This window comes from Heloderma suspectum, chromosome 1, assembly GCF_057233095.1.
Source record: "Heloderma suspectum isolate Gila_16-S chromosome 1, 16-S_ref, whole genome shotgun sequence".
NCBI lineage: Eukaryota > Metazoa > Chordata > Lepidosauria > Squamata > Helodermatidae > Heloderma > Heloderma suspectum.
In genome coordinates, this window is record NC_139458.1 from 24,051,257 (window position 1) to 24,078,811 (window position 27,555).

Here is a 27,555-nt window from a genome sequence, read left to right on the forward strand (position 1 = left end):
AAAGAATTCTTTAAATATATCAGAAGCAGGAAACCTGCTAGGGAGGCAATTGGACTGCTGGATAACAATGGAGTTAAACGAGTACTAAAAGAGGATAAGGTGACTGCAGAGAAGCTGAATAAATTATTTTCATTTGTCTTCACTGCAGAAGATATAGGACAGATACGTGTGCCTAAACTGATGTTTTCAAGAACATAGTCTGAGGAACTGAGGCAAATATTGGTGATAAAAGATTTATGAAAAATGAATGGGAGCGCCTCAATTTGCTTCCCCTTTAAGGTTGGGGTTAAAATACAAATCTGATACACGCCTCTAATGACAGCTTGAACAATGTGAAGTGGCAGTCAAGCATTGCAAAATGTATTTTAAAAGGTGAAATCTACCACTTAATCTTACCATTTCAGGAAACCTGTTAAAAATATCTGCATTACTATATAAACATATTCGCCCTAAACACATGTGTTGGCACACTTGTGTGCTGTGATAACAGCATACATGTCACAACAACATTAGCATTCCATGTTTTGAGATGCTACAATTTTGTAGCTCTGATACAGCCCTTCCCAGCACTATTGCAGGAAGTCTTCGAGCACACTGTTAATTATAGTGACTGAACAAAGTGAAAACTGACTACTAACTTAATAAAGTGTAATTTGGAACATTTCTCAACCATTGTTCCATCTGCCTTGTCATCCTTCTCTGCAGGAATGAAGTACGCCTGTAGGGAGCCCAGAACAACCAAAATGAACAGAATGGAACACTTTCCCTGCAGTGCTAAAGCATTTGGGGCTTTTTAGTTGAAGAAAAAAGGAAAAGAAAAAGCTGTTGAGGTATGGGGAATATGATGTATAAAATCATGAATGGTGCAGAGAGTGAAAAAAGAAAAATGTTAGTCTCTCTGATAATATTAGAACTTGGGGATATTCAGTGAAATTGGCACAGTTCAGGATTAGCAAAATACTACTACTTCACACAACACAAAACATATGGAATTTATCAACCCAAGTCATGATGATAGCCTCTGTTCAGATGGCTTTAAGAAGGTTTAGACAAATGCATAGAAGATAGAACTATCAATGGCTATTAGTCACCACAGCTAAATGCAGAGCAGTATTCCTTTGAATATTGGATATATGGGACAAGCAATAGTGGATGGCTAACCTCCATTTTTCTCTGCTTGTGAACTTCCAGGCATCTGAGCTGACCACACCTGGACTCTGAGGACTGGACCAGATACACTCTTTGATTGAACATAAACAAATCTTATGATTACTCAGTTCAGAGGGTAAGATTACTCAGCTCTCCTACTGAAAAAGGTCACAAGCAGCCATTGGGATTGCCGTTCTAACCCCACAGCAAGAATAGACATTAGAGAGCCAGTGTGGTGTAGCGGCTAGAATGTTGGACTGGGAGCCGGGAGATCCAGGTTCTAGTCCCCACTCAGCCATGGAAGCTCACTGGGTGACTTTGGGCCAGTCACAGACTCTCCAGAGGGTTGTTGTGAGGATAAAATGGAGAGGAGGAAGATAATGTAAGCCGCCTTGGGTTCCTTGCAAGAGGAAAAAAGGCAGGATATAAATGAAATAAATAAATAAATAAATTCCTTAGCTGCACATATGACCAAACCACACAACTATGATTGACTACCAATCTTACCATAGATATTACTGTTGGAATAGCAATCATACTGGCTACAATCAAGAAAGCACAGCTAATTATCATTTATCATTTGTGTAGTACAATCCTTAGTGGATATGCATGCCATCTGTGCTAATTATAATGCAGACATGGAGATTTCTTGCCTTCCAAGATCCCATAGCAGGAAACAGTATTACTGAACTCTAGTCAGAGCAGAAAAGTAATATTACCACCCAACTTTACTTCACGACTCCCACTAGCCACGAGGAAGGACATCTTCCCCCACATAGAATATGAGGGAAGGGGCAGCAGCAGAATGCCCCATTCTCCAAAGCATCAGCTGATCTGTGCACACTGGAGTTCATAGAGAGAAAGGGAGGGTGCAAACATGTATGACATGCATCGTCTTACCTGCAGACATTTTCCTCATCTTTTCTCAAGCACTAATAGTAGAGTGTGCTTCCTTAGTAGAGATGCAAAATTTCCAGAAATGTTCAGGCCATAGGAAAAAAATGTTTTTTTTCCGGGGGGTTTGGAAAAATCGAAAATTTTGAAAATAAAATAAGGAATACTTATATCTTTCGCACCCTTTACAGATCTAAAGTCATTTTACTGCTTTAAGCCAGCCTTTCCCAACCTAGTACCCTCCAGCTATTTTGGACTTCAGCACCGATCGGCCTCAGGCAGCATGGCCAATAGTCAAGAATACGGAGAGCACCAGGTTGGGGAGGGCTGCTTTAGGAACATAAAGCAGCCTTTCTGTTCCTAAAGTTATTTTATGTATGGCTTAATTTGCTCATAAAATTATAAATTTTTAAAACTTTTAAAAGTAAACTCAGTACATTTGTAATTATTGTCTTAATAGATGAGAACTACATTAAATGACTGCTACAGCATCAGAAACACAGGACTCCACAGAATGAAACCCAAGCAGTCAAGAATGCACATTTACTGTCATGTCTGCACAATGGTGACTCTACTCGCATGTTGGGAAACTGAGCATAAATGTCTATCAGTAAAATATACTTTAGATCAATACTTTTAATAAGGAATAAAAGAACTAACTATGCTGGGAATCTTACAGAGAGGATTAAAAAATATTTTTCCCCATGGCTTCATTATTTCCAGGCATTTTACATCTCTAGTGTTTCTATAAAAGCGTTCTTATTACATAGTTTTTAGAAACCATTTTGGGGAGAATAAAGGCAGGATAACAATATGTAAATACTTTGTCTTAAATTCTAAAAATATTTCATAATCTAAAGCTGTTCAATTTTGGAGGGGGAAATGGTCCTGAGGAAAAAAACAGGAAAAATAATCCCCCCCCCCCCCCGAATTTGTCCAGTTTTTTCCCAGGCCTTCACATCTCTATTCTTGAGTTAAAATCGTAAGATGTGTGCCAAGATAATATATTGATGGATGGATGTAAATACTGAAATCAAACGTAATTAAAATAAAATCCTGTTTTCCATGGAGTCAAGCAGATGCTTCTGGGGAGACCACGAGCAGGGGACAAATGCAATAACCCTTCACTGCTGCTGTTCCCCAGCAAATGGTATTCAGAGGCATACTTCCTTAATGAATCTGAGAACTGTTCACAAATTGGGACATTTTATCTTAGGGATGGGGAATCTGCAGGCCTACAGGCTGGATGCACGCACTGGAAGTTTCCCTTGCAGCTTACGCATTCTTTCGTCTTCAGCATAGGTGAAGGCTAGGGAGTAAGGTGCTTCTCTCACTCCCCAGTCAACATTGAAAAGCAGTACATTGCAAATACTGTGGGCCTGATCCAGATCAGGACACTATGATGGGGGTAGGGGTGTCTTTAACCCTTTACTCCCTGCCATGTTAACAATGCTGATTGGGCCACCTGCTTCCACTATTTGCACTAAGAAAAAAACCCATTTGCTCCATGGGAGTCCCCCCCCCCCATGCAATTTACAGGAATGGTCCCACTCCAGATCCCTCCAGCTCCTATTTGCACTGGGAAAAGACCTCCCACAGGAGAGAATGGGAGGGTTTTTTTCCTAATGCAAATTGCAAGCGCTGGGGAGCGATTAGGATATGGATCACAGTGAGAGGAGCAAAAGGTTAAATCATCCTATGCTCCATGATAGGTTCCCAAACTGGATCGGGCTCTCGGTGCTTGCTGTTTGCGTTGGGAAAAACTCCCACTGGAGTAAATGGGCGGTCCCCCCCCCCCAATGCAAATTGTAGTGGTATGTATGCGTGTGAAGGAGACAGAGAAGGTATGATGTATGAATGGGGCATGCTTGTGAGAGTGTGAATGGACAGATGAGAGGTGTGTGCATGAGAGAGAGTGCAAACGTGCAAAAGCGTGGGGTGGCCACATCCATTTTTGGCTATAGCGACACCCACTGCTGGCATGCAGGCTCCAACACATTACCCCTGAGGAAATGTGGCCCTTGGGGGTGGGGTGGGGGACAGAACCCATCCCTCTTTTACCTCTTTAAGCTGAATCTGTTTTGTGGAGAACAGAATGTTATCTTCATGTTTACTGAATGGCCAGATTTAATAAGGTCAGTGCCCTATGTACTGAGTAACTGAACAAAGGAGAGAATTTTGGTAAATGCAGCTTCTCACAAATTACTAAAGATCTATCCAAGCTACATAAGTTCTGTCTCATACTTAAGACTCGTATTCTTAACCTGGTGTGCTTTCTTGGTTCCAACAACTCAATAAAGATTGCCATATTTATTAAAACTGTCATGGGAAAATTCATTACCTCAGAATGCAACTCACCTTTAAGTGGTTTTTACAAGCCAGACTCCCAGAACTTAACTAGTGCTTTTTCACAATGCTATTCAGATTTTTAAAAATAAACCCTGTTCTTCTCAGAGAACACCACTTTATTAGATCTCCTTCCACAATCTTCAACATGCAACCTCTAGAGCCCAATACTGGGAAACAAGAACTGAAACATGATATTCAGCCACTGACTAAAACATGGTTGGATAGCGTGAGGAAGAAAAGAAGCATTTTCGAACAACAAAACATAGTGGGAAAGTTCTGGCAGTAAGGAGAAACCAGTGAACACATCTAGAAGAGCCTGGTGAAGGAGATTTTAACTTTATTTATTAAAAAGTGTGTGTGGTTATAAGAAAGAATATCAACCTTCGTTTTGAAAGGTGGCATAAAAATCCTCAAATATTTTTATTTAGTGTAAGATAACCCACAGAACAAGACCTTTTATTATCACTATATTGAAGGATGACTTTACATATGACATGGTTACTTATTACAATATTTATATCCCCCAAATATCATTTACAAAAATCTACAAGGTGACTAACAATGATTAAATCCAATACAAATATAAACACATATAACATAATTAAAACAGAGTAGAAATCTGTAACAATCCATCAATACCTAAAAAAACATTAACAGCAGCAATTAAAGTATATACAGTGTATATACAGTGTCATCTAAAAGGCCCAATGGAATAGTGATTAAATATAATCACAAGTTATAAGGGAAAAAAATCAGCAGCCAAATTTGGCATGACTGCATTTAAAATTCTGAAATATATGTAGGCTCAGTATAGATGCACTCCCAAAAGCACAGGAACCCACAGTCAAAGCTATGGTGTGAATTTAGCAAGGATAGGCAACAGAATTTTCAGATACTATGACTTTTGTGTAAATTGTGCAAACATGGCAATACTTTACTGAAATAAAGATGGAAACAGTATTTCCGATTTTAAGGCATCCAAAGCAAAATGTTAAGGCCTAGATTAAATCTGTAAGCTTTTTTTTCAGCGCTGTATAACTGCAAAACTAAAGAACTAACAATATAAAGATGAGATTTTGTTTTGGCGCATGATAATTTTAGTCATCTCACTGTGTGTGTGTGTGTGTGTGTGTGAGAGAGAGAGAGAGAGAGAGAGAGAGAGAGAGAGATGCAACACCCGCTGAGATCTCAGAGGTCAGAAAGGTGGATGAACAAGATTTTTAGTGGGTTCGTGGAAATGTCAGTGCCCTGCATAGTTCCTTGCCTCTCCCTGTGACAATCAAAGAGAGAAATATGGGGGGGAAAACCAACAACCAACATTTCCTCAATCTGCATAATTTACCCAGCCGTTATTGGCTCTGAATTTGGATTGCCTGGGCTGCATGCATTTTTTTGCTTAAGTAGTGCATTGCACACACATCCGTAACTGCCACAGGAAGGCAGAGCCAAAAGAATAAAGGTCAAACAGAAGTCTGAAGTAAAATTCTGTTTTCCTGAGACAGGGAATGTTTATTAAAATTGTTCTTGTATCTAAGGATGCTGAATCACAACAGAGATAATTGGCAAGTGTAGTTGACAATATTTGTAAAGCTACTGAGGCAATGCTCAGATGGTAGGTCTATGTACAGAAATTAGGCCTAGCGATTGGCAAGCTCTTGCATAATGAGAAGTTTACGTAAAGAGAAATTAAATGTGCCGGTAAAGGTTTTTTTATTATGGCAAAGACAGGAAGCAACTAATTATCAAATTAATGCTTTGAAGTAGTTAAGACTTAATAAGAATGGAGTTCAGGAAGAGGTCACAGAAACACAGGTGATAGTAATACAGGAAAGCACACAGTTTTAAATCCAACTAAGAGTCTTGTGGCACTTTAAAGACTAACAAATTATGGCATAAGCTTTCATGGACTAGAGTCCACCAGATCCATGAAGTGTTATCCTGAACTGCAGGTATATACTCATGATGGTAGAGGTGCAAAACAGTGAGGTCAGAGGGAAACGAAATGCAGAAAGTTTAAAATCCATGGGTTTGTTTTCATCAATTTTGGAGGCTTAAGGAACAGGGCTTCCATTGGTTTAGTCAACTTTAATAGGACAATCTTGCACAGATGAGCCAATTTATGAAACTGAACAATTGCAAGTATCAATCCCTGAATTTGAATACCAGTTACAAAACCACCAGAGGGAGACAGAGGAAGGAAACTTCTTTACTGCATAATATTTTGTATTTTTTTATTATACTATATTTATTTTTCCAGTTACTTACATATATGTAAGTATACATACATATGATTTCTGCTATGACCTATGGTCAAGATAATAACACTCTGACATTTGCACTACATCTGCACACCTATACACAGCTCACTCAATAATCAAGCAACTGGGATACAGTTTTATCAATGGCTTTCTTCTTTTAATATAGACAGTGTACTGCTATGTTCCATCCCAACTTGCAGCTTATCTGGATTTCATATACTTGCACTGAGAAAGCATTCACCTCAGATGTACAAGCTTGGTATGTCTGTGGGAAAACACAGACTTTCCTCATTCTTTTTATTCCGGTCAAAGCTGATGAAGACAATCACAGCATGCACCATGGCCAAATATTAAAATGACAGATGTATCCCAGTTTGAATTTTGGGGGAGTTGTAGCATGTTTTTATTCTTTACTTTTAAAGGATGGCACCTTTATAAAACTTTTAATAATTATCAAGATTCTATATGTACAAGTGTGTGAGTGTCTGTATGTGTGTCCACAAACACAAATATATCTGTAGCGTCTGCCATGAGAAGAAACATACTAAGTGCCTTAGCTGTGATGAGGCCCAAGGAGAAAGTAATGGTGGTGGGATCGAGAACTCTGTTGTTGATATTACAAATGGCAAAAAAGGAACGTATGCTTAAAGTAACATTACTTAAGCTTCATGAAAAAGTTATCTTAATCATAAAAAAACTAAGTTTTGTGAAGAGTATTAAGTGTATTTTGTAAGTATTATTTTGGGAACTGATCCAATGTGCAGAGTACTTTCATTTTCAGACATATGTCCTTCACACTAAGGATTTAAGAACTAGTTTACTGTTGGGTTAAAACTGAGTTGTTTGTCCCTCAACAACCCAGAAGTTTGGGTTCGCATGTCACATCAACCCAAGATTGTTGATGAAAGCGGATGCAGAGCAGAAACAGCAAGTACGCAGGAGGCAGCGCGCTCGCTCGCGCATAGCCCCGCCAATTCATGGGTCTTAAGCTGCAATTCCACTGAACTAATGGGGCTTACTTTTGAATAAACATGCACTATCTGTGTCTAGAGATGTGAAGGCACATAACTCCCCTGGAAACATTTGGAGAAGACCCCGTTTTCCCCCAAGAACTTTGCCCCCCCACCCCAAATTGAAGAATTCAACAATTTTTTATTATTAAGTATTTTCTTTTAGAACAATTAATAAAATGTTTAATATAAGGCATTCATATATTGCTACCTGGCCTTTACTCCCCCAGAATAATTTCTATGTAGAAGACTTTTATGTAAGACTAGAGATGTAAACATAGATTTTAGGATATAATAGGATATAATAGCTTTTCCTGTCTCCTAGCTGAGCAGAGCAGAGAAAGCTGTTCCAGCTGGTCTAGCGGCTATAAAAGAAAGAAAGCTCCCAGAAAGCGAGCAATCAGAGCGAGTGAACAGGGTGAGCAAACAGGAGTTCGGCAGTAGAGGTCAAGGGGGAGGTCCCTAACACTTTTTTAAAAAATTCTTTTTCTTTTAACACACACTTTCGTACTAGTGGTACTCTGTTGTTAAACTCCAGTGAACAGAGGACAAACCACAGGCTATCCCAGTACAATCAGAAAGCTAGAAACATAAACGGAATAGAGACTATGGAAGGAAAAGACTCTCCAGTGTTGGTGACCTGAAAGGTCTGTGCAATGTTTGTTTTCCTGCCTGAGATCAACATGGCCTACACATAAAACAAGTGCAAGTTGATTACATTGTTGGAAGAAAAAATAAGAGGACTGGAATGGCAAGTGTCAATCCTCCAGGAAATAAGAGAAGATGAAGAGTTCTTAGACAGAATTTATTTATTTATTTATTCATTCATTTCATTTCTATACCGCCCAATAGCCGAAGCTGTCTGGGCGGTTCACAAAAATTAAAACCAAACAACACACAATAAAACAATTTAAAATATATAGAACATTAAAACCACAATATAACAATACAACCACAATAAAACCTAGCAGCAGTACGGGAGTTTAAAATACAGATTTAAAACAGCAAAGATAAAAATTTAGAAAGCTAAAATGCCTGGGAAAACAAAAAGGTCTTCACCTGGCGCCGAAAGGAATACAATGTAGGTGCCAGGCGAACCTCACTAGGGAGCTCGTTCCAGAGCTGGGGTGCCACAACAGAAAAAGCCCTCCTCCTAGTAGCCACCCGCCTCACTTCCTTTGGCAGGGGCTCACGGAGAAGGGCTGCTGCTGCTGATCTTAAGGTGGAATGGTGGAACTATAGCAGCAAAACAAAGTACAGAGGCCAGAAGAGCAACAGCAAGCTGAGGTAGAAGAGGAAAATGCTGAAGCAAGGAAAAATGAAGTAGAGAATACTCCTTGGAAAAGGGGGACCGTTAGGAGCAGAAGACCTAGAAGCCACTCTGCACCAGTGGAAGCAGTGGAACTATGGAACCGTTTCCAGGTACCTGAGGACGAGACTGGAGGCCAGCCTGCAGAGAAAGAATTACAGGGGACCATGCATGACAGCGAGCAAGATGCTGAAGGTCAGTCAAGCAGAGGCAATGAAACCAAGGCCTACAACAAGAAGAGCAGTAGTTGTGGGAGACTCCTTGCTGCGTGGGATTGAAACCCAAGAATGTCACGAAGACCCATGGACTCGCCAGGTATACTGTCTCCCAGGAGGATGGATTAGAGACATGACTGAAGGGTTGCCTGCACTCATAAAGCCCACTGACAGGTACCCCTTTCTTCTCATCCATGTGGGAACAAATGATACTGCCAAGCAGAGCGACGAAGAAATCAGGTCAGACTTTGAAGCTTTGGGAAGGAAACTCAAGAACTTTGGGGCCCAGATAGTTTTCTCATCCATCCTTCCAGTAGTTCGAAGAGGGATAGAAAGGGAAAGAAAAATACTCTGGATGAATGACTAGTTATGAAGGTAGCACCGACATGAGAGATTTGGATTCTGGGTCCATGGGCTATAATTCCTGGAAGATGGAGTGTTGGCAAGGGATGGGTTACACCTCACAAGGGCTGGGAAGAATGTGTTTGGCCACAGCATGAACAAATTCATCAGGAGGGCTTTAAACTGAATCCTACAGGGGAGGGAGACATAAACTTGGGGGTAACAATGGACGAAGGCTCATGCACCACAACAGAGAGAACAGCTCTAATAGCGCCCAATAACAGTCTTCAAAAACATGTAGGAAGAAAGCCAGACTATAAAGCACATGGTCTTCAATGTCTATATGCTAATGCCCAGAATATGGGAAACAAACAGAACGAACTTGAACTCTTAATACTGGAGGGAAATTATGACTTGATAGGTGTAACTGAAACTTGGTGGAATGACTCCCATGACTGGAATACAGCAATTGAAGCATATAACTTGTTCAAAAAGAACAAGAAAGAACAGAAAGTGAGGTGGAGTTGCACTATATGTTAAAAATACCTATCTCTGCACAAAAATACAGGAGGATGAGCTTGGTAGCCCCATCAAAAGCATCTGGGTTAAAATAAATGGATCAAAGAATAAAAGGAACCTGGTGGTCAGAGTCTACCACAGGCCACCCAATCAAGGAGAAGACGCGGATGAAACTTTTGAAAAGCAAACTGCCAATGTTTCAAGGAAGCATGATTTAGTAGCAATTGTTGTTGTTGTCATTAAGTCGTGTCTGACCCTTCGTGACCCCATGGACCATAGCACGCCAGGCCTTCCTGTCTTCCGCTCTCTCCCGGAGCGTGCTCAAGTCCATATTCATTGCCTCGGTGATGCTATCTAGCCATCTCATCCTCTGCCATCCCCTTCTCCTTTTGCCTTCAATCTTTCCCAGCATCAGGGTCTTTCCCAGTGAGTTTTCTCTTCGCATTAGGTAGCCAAAATATTTGAGCTTCAGTAGTAATGGGGGACTTCAATTTCCCTGATATTTGTTGGGAGACAAATTCTGCAAAACATGGCCCCTCCAAGAAATTCTTCACTTGTGTTGCTGATAACTTCCTCCTACAGAAAGTGGAGGAAGGAACTGGAGGATCAGCTATCCTTGACTTGATCCTAACCAACAGAGATGACTTAGTGGATAAAGTAGCAGTTACTGGATTTTAGGAAAGCTGAATTTAAACTCAGAACAATTATAAGTAAGGTCCCATGGCAAGCGACTCTAATGAGAAAAGGAGTCCAAGATGGGTGGGAGTTTTTTAAAAAAGAAATTCTAAGGGCACAATTACAAACAATTCCAACAAGAAAAAAGGTGGAAAGCAACAGAAGAAGCCAATGTGGCTACATAAAAAGCTTAGAGATGACCTGAAAACAAAAAAGGACACATATAGGAAGTGAAAGGAAGGCTAAGCTACAAAGGAGGAGTACAGGCAGGTAGCACAGAACTGCAGGGATGGCATCAGGAAGGCTAAAGCTGAGAACGAGCTGAGGTTAGCGAGGGATGCTAAAAGCAACAAAAAGGCTTTCTTCAGATACGTGCAGAGAAAAAAGACAAGAGGAAAGAAACAGTGGCAAAATAAGGATGGCAAAATGATAACAGATAACAAAGAAAAGGCAGAAGTGCACAACTCCTACTTCATCTCAGTCTTCTCCCGAAAGAGGATCTATGATCTCCCTGGTAAAGACAAAGTACAAGCTGAAGGAGCAGGATTGCAGCTTGAGATTGATAGGCATATGGTCAAAGAACACCTAATTACTTTGAACTGCGCCTAGGAAAAAGAAACCAAATGCACAGTTACAAAATGGGTGTACTTGGCTCAACAGCACTACAAGTGATAAGGATCCTGGAATTGTTGTCGATCACAAGCTGAATATGAGCCAACAATGCAATGTGGCTGCAAAAAAAGGCAAATGCTGTTTTGGGCTGCATTAATAGAAGCATAGCTTCCAAATCCCGGGAAGTACTAGTTCCCCTCTACTCATCACTGGTTAGGCTTCATCTGAAGTACTGTGTCCAGTTCTGGGCACCACACTTTAAGAAGGATGCAGACAAACTGGAAAACGTTCAGAGAAGGGCAACAAGAGAGCTTCAGCTGTTGGGCGGTATAGAAATAAATAAATAAATAAATAAATAAAATAAACAAACAAAGATGATCAGGGGACTGGAAACAATGCCATATGAGGAAAGATTGAAAGAACTGGGCATGTTTAGCCTTGAGAAGAGAAGACTGAGGGGAGATATGATAGCGCTCTTCAAGTACATGAAAGGTTGTCACAGAGAGGAAGGGCAGGATCTCTTCTTGATCATGCCAGAGTGCAGGACACGGAATAATGGGCTCAAGTTACAGGAAGCCAGATTCTGGCTGAACATCAGGAAAAACTTGCGGCCTGTTAGAGCAATACGACTGTCAGGATTCCTTTTACCCCCACTGAACTTCAAACGCCAAATCAAACACAGACAAGGGGCTTCAATCTACAGCTTTTAATCCATTATTTCAATGGGTCATACAGATGCAAATTCTCAGTGACTCTCAGTCTACAAAGGAAATGCCTTCAGGGGGTTCAAGAGATAGCTACGAAAGTTGCCTGCCATTGAAGAAAAGGCGGGCTCACTATCCTAACGTAAGGGGTGGGGGAGGTCTCCCTCTCTCCTGTGAGGCATCTAAGTACAGCTGTTCATGCCAGGCCAATCGGGAAGACCATCTAAGTTCCGCCCTGGCCATCTCTCTCTTAGCCCTGCATTTGCGCCTGGCGTCTAAGAATTCAGGCTCTCCAAACCCCACCTCTTCCTGTTCGCTATCTCTCATTGGTGTGTGTGTGAAGAGGGGTCCTCTCCGTCCAGCTGGACCTTTGAAATCTGAGGAGTCTGCCTAGCCATGTCTGGGAAAGCCTGGGAAACTACCTCCCCCATGTCTTGCAGTTCTTCTTCAGAATCTGAACTACTCTGCCACTCCCTGTGCTCAGAGGCAACCCTGACAACAACAATGGAACCAATTCCCTAGGGAGGGAGTGGGCTCTCCCACACTGGAGGCATTCAAGACAAGGCTGGACAGCCATCTGTCAGGGATGCTTAGACTTGGATTCCTGCATTGAGCAGAGGGTTGGACTCAATGGTCTTTTAGGCCCCTTCCAACCCTACTATTCTATGATTCTAGCAGTATAAATAAAATAAACCAACTTCTGGCCATTTTGAAGCCATAGGGAAAAATTGCTTTTTAAATTATTTTTGTAAGATTCCAGCATAGTTTTTTCTTCCATTCCTTATTAAAATTATTGATCTAATGTATCTTTTACTGATACATATTTAAGAAAGTTCCAAGTCATACTCAGTTTCTCAACATGTGACTAAAATCACTGTATCATAATAATTGAAAAAAATGTGTATTTGGGGATAATTTGGGTTTGTTCTATGGAGTCCTGTGTTTCTGGGCTTGTTCTACTTAGATGCTGTAGCAGTCAATGAATGTAGTTCTAAAATCAAGACGTGAGAGGAACACTGTATGTTACTCTGCCATTGCCACCAGTACAGCTGGTGTGTGTGTGTCTTCTCAGCCATGGCTATGGAATTCTCTTCTCTGCATGTGGTGTGTTCAGTTGGCCCTCTCCCTCTTACCATTTAAACATCAAGGCCACATTATTTCAGCATGCGTTTGACCTGACCAATGGCTATATGTCTGCTCTCCTTTGACTGATGTATTTTTACCTGCTGTTTCTTATACATCAACTTAACAAAAATTCAACAAATATGTTTTTGTTATGTCAGCCACCTTGGGAGTTCCTGCGAGACAAAAAGGCAGGGTAGAAATCTTTTACATAAAATAAACATTTCTCCACTCCACCCTGGTGTAGATGGACACATCCCATGCTGGTCCTACAAATCCTCCCTCCTTTACACTGCAGTCTGTTAGGTTCGAACACAGACTTGCAGAGAAGTAGCATAGGATTAGATATGACTTGCAGAATTGGTCTATTCAAATCCATGCAAAAAGGTTCATACAAGTGTGTATTTCAAGCCTGCCGAATACAACCTTATCAGTCAAGACCTCCCCCCCCATACACACACACACACACACACACACACACTCAACAAAGGAGGCTTGGGATACTGTTATAGCCTAAATCTGACATTGTCTGCCCTACATTAATCAAGGATTTGTCAGTAAAACCAAAGCCGTTTATAGGTTTGCTGGAAATGAGGACAGTAAGTTACAATGTTTTCCCTCATATTTTGGTTCATGATCTCATTTGACAGAGAGAAGAAAACCATGGCAGAGGTGAAGATTATCTTTCTAGGATGCTGCCTTTTAAACTAAATTTCACAAGGGCTAAGTTCACATGTAACACAAAGCCCTGGTTTATATTAACCATGGTTTGTTGCTTTCGCTAGGAATTGTCTTCCAGACAAGCAAACAAACTGTGGGTTGTTTTTCCTATTACTGGTTTGTGTCAAGGGCTCCTTGGAGGCCTCTCTGAGTCTAATCCAGTAGCCAAGTCCAGACACAGACAAAAGGATTCTTTTCAAAGCTTTATTCCTCTTTTACAACTTAACAACTCTACTGTTAGCAACTAGATATGAGCAGCAGAGTACCTATGCCCTAAGTTGGAACAGTTGGTCCCCATTTGAAAGGGAATCACTGGCAGACACCTGAACTTAAGGGCTAGGGAGAGTCCCTCCCCTTTTCCCTTGGATCCTCTGGGCGCAGCTGTTGCTTGCGCGCCAACCGGGCACTACGCCTCCTTTCCGCGCCCTCCATTTGGCGCTGCTCTCTGCGTTGGCGTCGCACGTCCATCAAGTCTGCTTCCCGCACTCTGTCACTCCCAGGACTGCTATCTAAGCTAGGAATGCCGGTGGGAGGAATCTCCGTCAGCTGTTGGCCCTGGGAAAGAGGAGCGCGCTCCTCTCCCAGGAGCAACTCCTCTTCCTCAGAATCAGAACTACTCTGGGATTCTATGGGCTCAGTGTCCACCCTGACAGTTTGTTTCTCTCATGTCCATTTTGCGAGCCTTCAGAGTGGTTTCATTTTCAGGCTGCCTTGCTGGGTACCTCTATTTCAGGATGGACACCAGCACAACCAAGCCAGGGATAAGCCATGGTTCTGGGTTCACACATTACGACAAGCCATGATTTAAACATGCCAGACTTCATAAGCTGACAACAAACCATGTGTTGTGTTTGTGGTTTGGAGGTGGTTAACAAACCATGGTTTCTGTGGACAGGTTTGGATATGACAAGCCAGATTTCCACAAACTACACCATGAGTTAGCGCCATATGTGAACCAGGCAGGTGTCTTCCACAGTTCTGAAGTGGGTCAACAATCTTTGATATTTAAGAAAGATTCACAATGCCTGGTTTTGTTTTAAAACAAAGCAAAAAACCCTGCCAAAATACCATCAGTCTTGAAATTCATGCAACATACACTTAGCTATATTTAAGAACAGAAGAAAATGGGAAAGAAAACACCGCACTAAATGTCTTCTAAGAATTTTAATTTTAAAATTATACATTTCATGGAATGTGGCTCCAGTTTTAGATAGTCTCCCTGGCATTAGCATTTAATTTATTATTAGAAGTGAGGGAATTCAGCACAGCCTCACGCACACTGGTAACTTTGTCAATATTACCCATTCTAGAAATGCAAGTCTATTTTGTCATCACCTTTCTCCAAAAATTCTTTCACCCAAACAGTTGATAAGCATGCACTGCAGGCTCTCTAGCGAAAAGGAGTTAAGTAGGCTATCCATTATTTGTATGTCACATGCAGCTATTCTAGTTGAATCACACCACAACTCTGCTCCGCCCTCTGAGGTTAGCCTATTGCAGAAGCTAAAATAAAGGCCACAATCAACAAAAACTATTACGTCCATGGGGCACAACGGGCAACGGATGCCTACCTTGTTACCTTGTTAATGGATGCCTACCTTGATAAACTTCTATATGAAAGGTGTATCCATTTTCAAAGTCCTGAGTTCAAAAGGGTAAGACAAAACTATGAAAAAAATGTGAACTGAAGATTGTATGACAAATATTTTCGAGCCTGATGACCACATTCCTTTTAAAAGTGAAAAGATTTCTCCTAAAAGTTAACTGGATCACTAAATATTAAATTTCCTTAAAATTAGATTCAAACATGCTGTTTTGACAATGTGAGAGTCACTCACATGTCCTTTATTCCAGCGGTCCCCAACTTTGTTGGGACCAGAGACCAGTCCGTGGAAGACAATTTTTCCATGGACCGGGGGGGGGGGGGGTCCATGCAGTACTGGGCTGCAGTAGGGGTGTGGGAACCCCCCTTACCTTGGGTCCGCAGGGGGGGTGATCCACCCCCCCCCGGAATCCTCGCTGGCCCTGGCCGGCTCTGCTCCGCGGCAAGTCCACAGAGCTGCCGGCCAGCTCTGGCCGGGGGAGGACTTCCGGCCGCTGGAACGCAAATCTGCTACGCGGACGCCATTTACATCCCTGTTCTTTGCAGTAATAGGCTATTACTGCAAAGAACAGGGCTGGAGCCAGCGAGGATTCTGGGGCAGGGGGGAGGGACGGATCTCCTCCCCCCACCCCGCGGACCCAAGGTGCACACCCCTACTGTGGTTCTGTGCACTGTGCACATCCCACACCCCTACTGTGGTTCGGTCCCCAACAGGCCACGGACTGGTACCAGTCTGCAGCCCGGGGGTTGGGGACCCCTGCTTTATTCCACTTGTAAAATCATCATCTGATATTTTATTCCAAAAACTGGTTTGGTATAGTACTTGCTGGTTTGTCTTCCCAAGGTAAGAACCTGAAAAAAACCTATTTAGACCTAGTTTAATATCTTCTTCATCATCTTTGGCCAGAACTTTCATTACATGGATTGCAGAAGATTTCATACAGTTACACTTTAGCTTTATTTCAAAATTGCAATAATGTACAAAGAATGAGAACTCTATGATTGTCAAATAACAAAATTACATAGTTACCCACACAGCCTAGTGAGTCGAAATTGGCTTGGACAAGTCCCACCAATATCAGAGATTGTGTGAACTTGGCCAAAGTATATTTTCTGCCTCAGTTCCCCACAGGTAAAGTGGGAATACTGGTGACTGAATGCCAGGGCTTTTGAAAAAGCAGCCAAAGGGCGATTGTAAAAGTAATTTGCAAATATTAGCAGCAATCTGAACTTAATACTTAAGTTCTGAATACTGCACACATATTCTTTCTTTGTCATTTATCTATTTCTCTCTGTCCCCTCCAAAAGCCTTTCTTCAAGATATTCCAGTTTCTAAAAGGTAAAATCTAACATGAGATTATAACAACCAATGCCCCACATACATTTCTACTCTTGAAGCATTAAGGAAGCATGAAGGTATGGATACTAGTACTAGCACAGGTCCAAATGGCCATGAAGCATTCTGTAAGAAAATATTAGTTATAACACGGGGGAAAGACCAAACCTATTCCTCAATTCTGAATGAATGTATACAAGGTTTGAAAATATTCATGCTATACTTGCTGTAAACTTTGGATACTGGTAGGCTACAACTGCCCCACTATTCCTGTGAAAAAGTGTGTACTCTATGGTTTTCCCCCCAATAAAACCTGGTATTTACCTGCTATTGCCAAAGATAGGTTTTCCCCACAGGAAATGGACAACCCTGCCACAAATCATAGCTATCATTTCCGGACAAAATGTGACAACTAAAGGTTGTACATAAGGACTAAATGTTATACCCACTAGATGGCACACACTTAATTTTCTAATATTTACAGTTGTCAAGAGGAAGTTCAATTCAATAGGGAGATGCCCAAGTTTCTCCTTTCAACAGTTTCACCATCATGAAACCACACACCCAAGGTATCAAGTGGTTACATTGATTTGCTTAAATGAAATAAATCACTTTGTTAGAAGATACAGAAAATTTAGGAATCAAACAGTCTCATTCATATCATAAAGAAAGGACACAATGTAAGAGGATCTACAGGAGCCTTGTTACAGAGGGATCATGCAACAAGTAATGATTACATACTGGTGTAATACAGCACAAATAGGGCATGTTACAGCTCACTGGGTATATCCCAGACAAAACCCCACTGGTACAAGCATTTAAAGTTAGAAGCAAAGCAAAATCCACACATTTAGGATCATTTTCATCAGGTAAAATTGAGATTTAATCTAGCCATTTCAAAACTAGGCAATTAATACCACCCTGCCCCTGCCTCCAAATGTTCACCCTGCAAAATCCTTGTATTTAATAAAAAATGAACTTGTTTTAATGGGCTTTTGCAAAATGACTCTGCAAGATTTTGGCCAATTCCCTCCACTCCCAAGAGCCCCCAGACCACACTGTTCAGGAGGCTCCCCAATCTGGGGAGGATTTGGGGGGTGTGTGCGGAGGAGGGTGAAATGGGAATTTCCCCTTCCATAGGCTCTGCCCAAGCTAAAAAGAGGATTAGGATTCTGTTTTGAAGAACGTCCTCAGAACAGCAGTTTATACTCTGCACAAGGAGACTCAAGTTCTGTTCTCAAAATGACATGAACATAGATTACATAATATTTTCAGTTTTAATGCATTTATAATAAAATTAAACGCAATACTTGAGGTTTTGTAGAACTTGTAACTTAAAAAAAGATGAAAAAAGAGAAGAGGTATTATGGTACCAAGGGGTCTATCATGATAGGCAAGAGGCAGTGAAATGTATGGTGAAGAGGAACATGGTGGGACCATGAGGTAACTAACAAGTAACCGTGCAGGGCAAAGAAGCACCCACCCCATCACATTTCAGCTTTCTAATATAGTGCAAAAACTACATATTTCTCAAATGCACCTCCTCAACCATAGAAACAAGGCACACAGATTTAGGAAACTATGCATGGAATTGCAAATGACAAAGAGATCCCACAGCACAGCCACGTCCAGCAATTTCTCACACCTTAGTCAATTATCAGCTTATGAGATACTTTAACTTTTGATAACCAACAAAGCACACCTAACAACTAGCCACCAATACTTGAATTCAAGCCCAGGCAATTAAGAACCATATTTATATCTCAGGTTCTAAATTGACCAACGCTTTCCCCGCAAGGTCTAAGATTAGAGTGGGAAAACTGTAATGTCTGCCTTTGCCAAACTAGGCTAGAGTGCTGTACAACCACGTACTCCCTCTTCACTGGCACAACTTTCCCTACTTCACCTTAACTGGACTTAAGCATTACTATCAGCATTTACATTTCCCACTGTTACTAGTGACTCGGGCTGCCTCCTAGCTGGGATTTAAAGTCATCTTCAAACCCTGCTTTCAAATCCAGGGCAGCATTACCCACCAAGGAGGGTAGCGGAATTCATTCACTCCTGCAGAGACATGAAGACACTGAAAAAGACATACGGAAAATAGGAAAAAATAGTTCCTTCCCCTCCCCAAGGACTCTTACAAAATTTTCTAACAGAAAAAATGGAAATTTGGAGAACTTAAAAGAAAACCTCCAATGAAATACTCTTCTGTAATAAGTGAAATGCAGTTTAATACAAGGTTTTACTCACTCAAAACGCATAGTAAAATGTTTTATGTAAGATGATCTAAAGCAATGGCAATTGCTGTGTTATTGTAAAGTTCAGTGTTTTCAATGTTGTTATAAAGTTTAACTTGATGTCTAAATATTCTGCAAGTCCTTCAGACTGTGAATGTATGAGACTGTTTCTATCTAAATAATATAATTTATTTTGTTTACTATATGGATGGGGAACCTCCAGCCCACACAGGTTCCCTCCCAGGCCCCACCCTGTTTCCCAGAAGGCATCCTCTCCCTAGCACTGGAGAGAAAACCCGCTCTTATCTCCAGTCACTTTTAGGAGATAAGGCCAGGGATTCCCAGTGCTAAAGAAAAGCAACCTTTTTCTAGTGCTGGGAGAGGAAATCCATCTCTTATCTCTGATTGCACATAACAGTGAGTTTCCTCTCCAAGAGTTAGCGAAAACCTGAGAAGGACCATCCTTTTTCTGTGCAGGGAGGCAGGAGTGATCATTTCATCAGGGTCCTGTGCTTGAGGAGGGAGGGTCCTGCCCCCTGATATCATCTAGCCCTGGGCAGTGAGCCAGAAGACAATCTGGCCCCCAGGGTGGGAACAGTTCCCCACCTCTGGTTTACTACAACATTTGTGGGTTCTATTTAACTTCCCCCACTACTTGTCAGATAGCAAAAACTAAGATACATGTGCTTATGTAGAATATTATGTGGGAGTTCCCCCCCTCCTCTCTCTTGTATTTGATATATTCACTACTTTGCTTATAAAAAACTAAGGCATTTATATCTTTGAGGCCACAATCCTGAAAGTAAGCTCCACTAAACAAAGTGACCCTTACTTCTGAATAAACATGCATAAGATTCTTTTATGCTGCCTTGGGAGGGTTTTTACACATAAAGGTGGCCTAAAAATATTTAAGTAAATAAAACTGCTCTGTAAATATAATAAATATGCAAAATAGAATTTTATATGCGAAGTTATTTATGGTGCATTTTATGTTGTTAACACATTAAAATAAGGTTAGGTTTCATAAGTATTGCATATATTTTAATTTCCTCCCAAATTTCTATTCCCCCTGTTTTTTTCCACGGCTTCCAACCATACAGCAATTTTATATCTCTAAGCATTATCAGCTAACTGCAGTTATGAAATACCTGTTGTTGCATCTGCACCAGCTCTTACAGCTGGTTTAAGGACCAATCCCTCTTCCCAGAGAAAACTAGAAATTGCAATACCATGAGGGGGGTAGGTTTCTCTAACAGATGATTCTCAGCATTGCACGAAATTACAAATCTCTGAGTCTGTTGCAGGAAGTCATGATAATTTGACTGGTATAAATTCAATAATCTTTTGTAGTGTAGATATGCCCAGGCAGAACAACTGTAAGCTTTGTTAATAGGGCTGAAGGATAGAAATTCATACTGGAAGCTGCTCATGGACTATAAAATATGAACGCCAAGTATCTCCAAAAGCCAATGCAATACCCCCCAAATTATTGATAAGCACGAACATATTACGGAGTTGTAACTCTCAGGTAATGCTCTGCCATATTCAAAAACTACCTTGCATATTCAAAAACTACCTTGCATATTCTAAAACATGAACATTACTATTAAACCACAGCTGGGGTTTTGCCGCTGTCAGCTATGGAATGGCATGAGATCATAGTTCTTTGTCTACCATAGCAGACAGTAAGAACTGAACATATGCTCTGTTGTCTGGATGACAGCCAGCATCTGGTGTAGGACCCCATTCATTTTCACTTTCCAAAATGGTCCACAACCTCACATTACACCAAAGCTCACGTCATTTCAGTTCAGCAACAAATACGTCCCCAAAGATGATACTGTGGAGCGAGACCAAAATATGTTCCCAGTTAATTGTTCTTCTGACATTAGCACAACATAATGTGATCACATGCATTCTGGAATGTAATCTGCTGCCTGTGCCCTAAGGTTACAAACCAGAGGGCCATCTGGTGAGCTGCATGTGCAGTAGGGTGCTGGCTTTTTCTTCCCATCCTTCCTCAGCAGCAGTTTATGCACAGCTTAATGAGTCACTCTTGAAACCTGGGGGTGTTCAAGAAATGCTCAATGATGCAGCATGAAGACTTGGTCTTTGAGGGGCAAAGGTCAGAAGCTCTTCTGTGCATGCCTAAACAAACCCTCCAAAACACAGGCTACAGTTACATGAAGCTGTTTGCTCCTGCATTACCAACATGCTTCTATGACAAGGATCACTGAAAGAAAAAGATTGCAAATACCTTTTAAAGCTGGCAGCTTTTGGAGTTCTCTGTTATTGCTAATACTAAATCTTGAAGAACTCTGACGTTTTTCTTTCTTCACTACAGCTTGTGCAGGAGGTACTTTGATTTTAGATAACTGTGTTGCAGGTGGTATGGTGTTTGATTTTTTGCATGTGACCTGTTAAAAGGAAGAAATAAATAAAAGCAAAGTAAAATTAGGCTTCTTAAACAGAATATAAAGCAGGCAGCGTTTTTTGCTTCTAGTACCACCAGTGCTTACTGTCAAGGTTTTTTTCTTCATCAACACATATATGTTTAAACATACACTGGAAAACCGAAAAGGGTAGAAGAGCATAATGACATGAGACAGACTCAGGAAGTTTTAACATAAACTGTAATGTAAGCACTGTTATGCTCACATCAACATCCAGAAAATAAACATCCTCAAGAAACATACCAATGGTCACTGTTCATTTTGCTGTAGGACAATTGTAAGGTATGCTTTATGAAGCCTCTGTTTTTGGCTCTCTTTCTTTAAGCTTGCGTTTTTTGGGCAAAACTCCCATTACAAATAAACTATATGAAGGTCTGATGAATAAACTACTAAAGGCTTCTTTTTAATGTTGTATTTCTTTATTCATTTCAGACAAGGAAGCAGACAAAGTTGCCAGACATCTGTATTTAATGGTTCAACAAGCGTAAGATACATGAAATTTGGAGAAAGGCACAAGCTATGGTTGTATAGCAGTTGTAAGAGTTTGGTTTGCTACCCACGTAAGATCTGGATACTGAAATGGGGATGATATCATTAGGTCAGTCATACAAAGCTTTTCTAGCTGTAAAGAGAATTACCTGGTTTGCAACAACCTTGAATCTATATTTAACATGCTTGGTTGTTACTTTCCTTTTCAAGTGGGGGGAAAAAGTACCACTCATCTATGCATGTTGTATACAGCTCAATCGCAATGCCTACTCATATATTTCTTTGAATCAAAGCTTATGGCTTGGAGCTTAAGAGTTGCAAGTGGAGCAGCGCAAGTAGAAAGTCTCACCTGTGCCACCGCCCCCCCGCCCCCGACCTTCTAGAACTGCATGAGATGTGATGCAGTCGACTGCCACTGGAAGGGAAAACAGACAGATATCGCAGATTCCTGCACAAACTGAAAGGCCTTCCATTCATGTTAAGTTCCTTTGGATCCAACCCCCAAATTTCTACTTCTGTATTCCCTAAAGATGATAAAAGTAGCTTTTAAGTTTCTGACAGAGTAGCCTATGGATGTGCTATTTGAAGTATGCATTTTCTTCCAAAAACAGGTATTGTATTCTCACCAATAAGCTACTAGTGCATATATTTCAGAACTAGACCTTCCACTATCAAAAGTAGGCCTGTCTCTTGCTCCAACCTTTTAAGTTCAGGATAGCCAATTGGCTACAAAGCAATTTCATGCACCCCCAAAGGCTTGAAACAAATTGTAATCATGGTGCCATAAAAACCTGGTGTACTGATTCATTTGTAAAGAAAATTATTTTCAGAAGTTGCACGGAAGAAATTTCACACTTCAGTGTTACAGCTCTCTTGCTCATTTTGTACACAATACGATTGCAAGCTATTCAGAAAAACAATGAAGCACTAGGTGCTATTTCAGTGTTTATTGTCCGCCTTTCTAGAGCATGCATGAAAGAGCAAAACAGCCACTACTAGTCTGCCTTCAGGGGATGTTTTAGGAAGCACATTTCATTCCCAAGATAATTCCTCTTCCCTTCATTTGATTGTCTTCAGCCATGGAGCATATGTACCCCATAACTCTGAGGACTTTTAACTAGAAAGCATCATCTATCTAAAGCCTGAACCACAGACTTGGGGGTGCAGTGGGTGTTGCGTTGTACAGCAAAATATGTTTCCAGTCCCCAGACCAACTTCTGCATAACAGAGTAGCCACCGGGAATATACACAAATATCATCATATATTTTTGCAACTGAAAATTAACTGTGTCTATACACTAATTAAAAATTACGTGAAACAGTTCTGCGAATCTTGGGTTTGAAACCCATCTTAGCCATATACTCTATGGGAAAATCCCCTCAGTCTTCGTTCTCTCTATCTATATAAAAACAGGTAGCAAGTCACCATACATGGGCCCTATGAAGATTATGAAAAATGTTACTACACACTCTGAATCTTGGCATTATGTTGAACTACAAATCTAAACACAAGAAACTATGATCAGAAGTACCATGGCAGCACTTTGCAGATACTATCATGACTCCACTGGAGAAATCCTCTTTCCAAGAGACAGCAGCCCATGCCAGAAGTAGGGATGGTGGAGAATTCTGCCACGGATTTCAGTGAGGCCAAATGCACTGGCATTCGGCCCCCCGAAATCCGTGGCGGAAACCCCCCCCCCGCAGATTCCCCCCTGGATGAGGCTTACCTGGGGCAGATGTTCCGGATGGTCGTGGCTCAGGCGGCGGCAGGTCTTTCGACCAGCTGCTGCAGCCGCCATTGTCATCCTGGTCTTTGCCGTGATAGGCTACGTAAGTATTTACGTAGCCTATCACGGCAAGCCAAGCAAAAAACCCACAAAAACAGCGTACGCAAATGGCGGCGGCTACAGCGGCCGCCATTTGTGTTCCGTTTCCCCCCCGCCGTTTTAGCCTACGTAAATATTTACGTAAGCTATTACGGCGAAAAAAAAAGAAACGCAAATAGCGCCCACTATGCTATTTGCGTTCCCCTTTTTTTCGCCGTAATAGCCTACGTAAATATTTATGTAGACTAAAACGGCGAAAAATAGGGAATGCAAATGGCGGGCGCTGTAGCCGCCGCCATTTGCATACACTCTTTTGTGGGTTTTTTTGCCCAGCCGTGATAGACTACGTAAATACTTACGTGGTCTATCACGGCTGCCTGGCTGGATGCAAATGGCAGCCATTATGGCGGCCGCCATTTGCGTCCTCGGCAGTCCATCCGCAGCTGGAACTCCAGCTGTGGACAGGCCTGGCCAGCTGCGGAGCAGAGCCGGACGGGCAGGATTCCGGGGGGGAGGACCGGATCGCCTCCCCCCCATCAAGGATTCCGGGGGGAGAGATGGAGCGCCTCCCCCACCACGGCGAACACAATCTGCGAAAAGGTGACTTTCGTACATCCCTAGCCAGAAGACCAGGAGGAGCCTGGGCCCTTGTAGAGATGACTGTGGGTCCATCCCCACAGGAGGAGGGGAACTCTGCCTCTGAAAGGGGGGCTGAGAACCACCTAGCGCCTGAGAGCAGCTGTGTCTGAAGAGGCAGCCTAGAACAACCCCTGTGAAAAGAAGTGCGATCTCCAAAGGAAGGCTCATCATGTGTAAAAGACTCATCATGAGTAAGTCCCTCCTCATGAATAATTCCTCCAAAAGCCTCTAATGTGCTTCAGCTGACTCCTGGGTGGAGCTCTGGAAGCTCCAGCTTATAAGCCTCAGTTCTAGGCCAGGAGAGCTGCTGGACTAACGCCTTTATTTCAGCTCCCAGTACCTTGAAATCTTGCTTCGCTCTGTACTGATCTCTCATGCTGCTGACGCCTGAATTCCTGATAATACCCTGTTTCTTGGATGCATTAGACTGTTTGTCTGTGCTTCTGACCTCGCCTGCCTTTTGACCTTCAAGACAGATTTGCCCCCCAAACTGCCTGAAGACTGAGTCTGAACCAGCAACAGCAGGACATGTACACACAGGGCTTTTCAGCACTCTCTTCCAGCGCATCCTCCCATACCCTCTGAACAGCCCCAAAGTTACAACGTCCACCAGAATACCCCATGAGAAGCAAAAGGTTGCTGCAGGATAGGAGTCTGCCTCCCCTCTCTCATACACCTGTGCACATGTAGAAACACTTTCCACTCACAGGCTTGATTTCAGCTTTTACCTATTGTATACATATCAGTTTAGTCTTCTCAGTAACTTCAAATCAACTGCGCAATTAGTTATTTATGTAGTCAGTACACTCTAGCACCAAAAACAGAACTGGCACAAAATTGTATCTGTGCCCTGGGAAAGATCATAGCATAGCATCATGTTTCTACTATTACATTTTTATTTAGCACTGAAATCATCTAGAAACAGCATACTGCTGGGGTGCTAGATGGAAAAGAGCAAACTACAATAATGTGATCTTCTTTGCAAGATTGTACATACCAGTTTCACAGTGAGAAACAATCTATATCTATAGACTAGTCACTATCCATCTTTTTGCAAGATCCAGATAACAGTGATTTGTGCTGCCCTGTAAGCAACACAAATGAGATCTCACCTAAAGCAGGTTATGTTACCTTGGCCAACTATTTCAGACCATTCAAAGATACTGACGCATTACTCACAGACACTGATCTGCAGAACTTCACAATTATCACACTGCGTTCAAACAGAACTCACTAATTCTGTTCCAATAATTGCAGATCAGCTACTGTATACCCAAAGCTGATACATTAGAATTAGCTTGATTTGTACTGAGAAAATAAATTTCTCATAATTTTTGGTACTTTTCACATACAGCAATCAACCCCTCAAGCTGTTGGTGAAAGGAAAGGATTTTGGAGGTGTTGACAACCTCGTTCGCATGACCCACGATGAAACAAGGCACAGTGGGTTGTTATTGTGGATTGTCATGTTGTATGAACCCAGCGCAATGGCTTAAAGTGAGGGTTGTTAAGCATGAACAACCCATGCTGAGAAACATGACTGGGTTCGTATGACATGACAACCTAACGTGCACTGTTGTCTGAAACAAGCGTCTGAATCTGGACAGCTTCCCTTGGGGTGGCTTAATTATTTTCAACAAGCCAGGGCAACAAGCCATAACGTTTCCTAAGGGTTGTTTTACTTACAATCTAAGTAAAACCAACCCAGATATGCCAACCCATAGTGTGTAAAGGGCATTGAGCAGCGAGCCGCTCAGCAAGAGCAGCAGAAGCCCCTGCCGCTTTTCCCAAGCGTGGCCGTGATCACTCAGCCAAGCCGCTGCAAGTGCCTCTTGCCAGTGACAGCCGCCCCCAATGGTCCCCAAATAGCACTCTGGAAGGGCTCCCCCTGGCTCTTGCCAAGCCCCCCATCCCCACTCTGATCACAATCCCCAGGATTTAAAGGGTTGCCCCAACCCTTGGGGATCCCCTTCTTCTAGTCCTCCCTTCCCAGTGTCGGCACCAACTATTTTTCCTAGAAAAGTGCACCCCACCTTGTTTTTCCCTCCCAATCGCAGTAGCTGCTTCTAGTTCGACAGCTGTCAAACTAGATGTGGATACTGCGTTTGGGAGTGAAAAATGGTGTGGTGGGTTCTCTGAAAAAGAGTTGCTGGGGATTCTTGCTGGGCAAGTGGGGATTCTTAGCAGGGTACCCCTAAGGTTCAGGGCAACCTTTTGAACCCTGGGGATCCTAAGGGGGTGATCTACACCCCATTTCCTCACCTCAAACCAGCCTCTATACGGTCTAGCCTTGCCTGTTACCTTGTATGTTTGACAGCTGAAACATACAACAGTCCAGGCAAGGCAAGCCTTACATTTCTGATGGAGTTGCGCACTTGTGTAACTCCGAAAATGGGATTAAAAAGTAATATTTTTTTTTAAAGGGGGCATTTGCACACATTCCATGGGGCTGCGGTAATGCGAAACTTTCCCCCCAGATCCGTTTTTGTGTGGAATCACGATCAGAGGGGGCATGGGTGACTTGTGGGTTCTGTCACCAAGTCTTCTGGGATACCAGGTGGACTCAGCTGGAAGACTGAGGGGGAAGAAAGGGGAAAACAACCCATGACAAGCCCAATTGTCTGGCAGGTGCACAAACTACGCACTGTGGGCTGTTTGCAAAACCACCTACACTGTGTAGCTTGTCAACCATGATGGGCTGTTGTGTAGTGCGAATGCACCCCATGGCTTGTTGTTCGGTTGTTGGCAGTGGGTTGTTTAAGCCATGGGCTGTGTCGTGCAAACCCAGGACCATGGGTTATGCATGGGTTGTTCCAAAAGGAATCGTTTAGCAAGAATCGTTTAGCAAGAGCAGCAAAACCCCCGGCTGCTGTGCTTGCTTCGCGATCCTACTGTTTCCCACCTGTTAATGTTTGCCTGGCAACAGCTTTTGTCCTGCCTCCCTGCTCCCTTCTGCAGAGATTTTGTCCCACCTCCCTGCTCCCTCCTGCAGATCAGCACTTCCCATGATAGCTGCAGGATGTTTTTTGCATGTGGCCAAGCTGCTCTTATCTACACTGAGTGACCTTGGAGGAAGATGGCTATGCCT

The 27,555-nt window shown here is 42.2% G+C and overlaps 1 protein-coding gene across 4 annotated transcripts in view; it reads right to left on the reverse strand.

The window, feature by feature from the left end:
- The window catches only part of PPP2R5C (protein phosphatase 2 regulatory subunit B'gamma), a 117,489-nt gene that overhangs the window by 75,669 nt on the left and 14,265 nt on the right, over positions 1-27,555 (reverse strand). For all 4 annotated transcript variants that reach the window (XM_084838640.1, XM_084838624.1, XM_084838655.1 and 1 more), the window contains exon 3: positions 21,315-21,474. In XM_084838640.1, the coding sequence (XP_084694766.1) occupies positions 21,315-21,474 (160 nt within the window). The remainder of the gene's footprint in view (positions 1-21,314; positions 21,475-27,555) is intronic.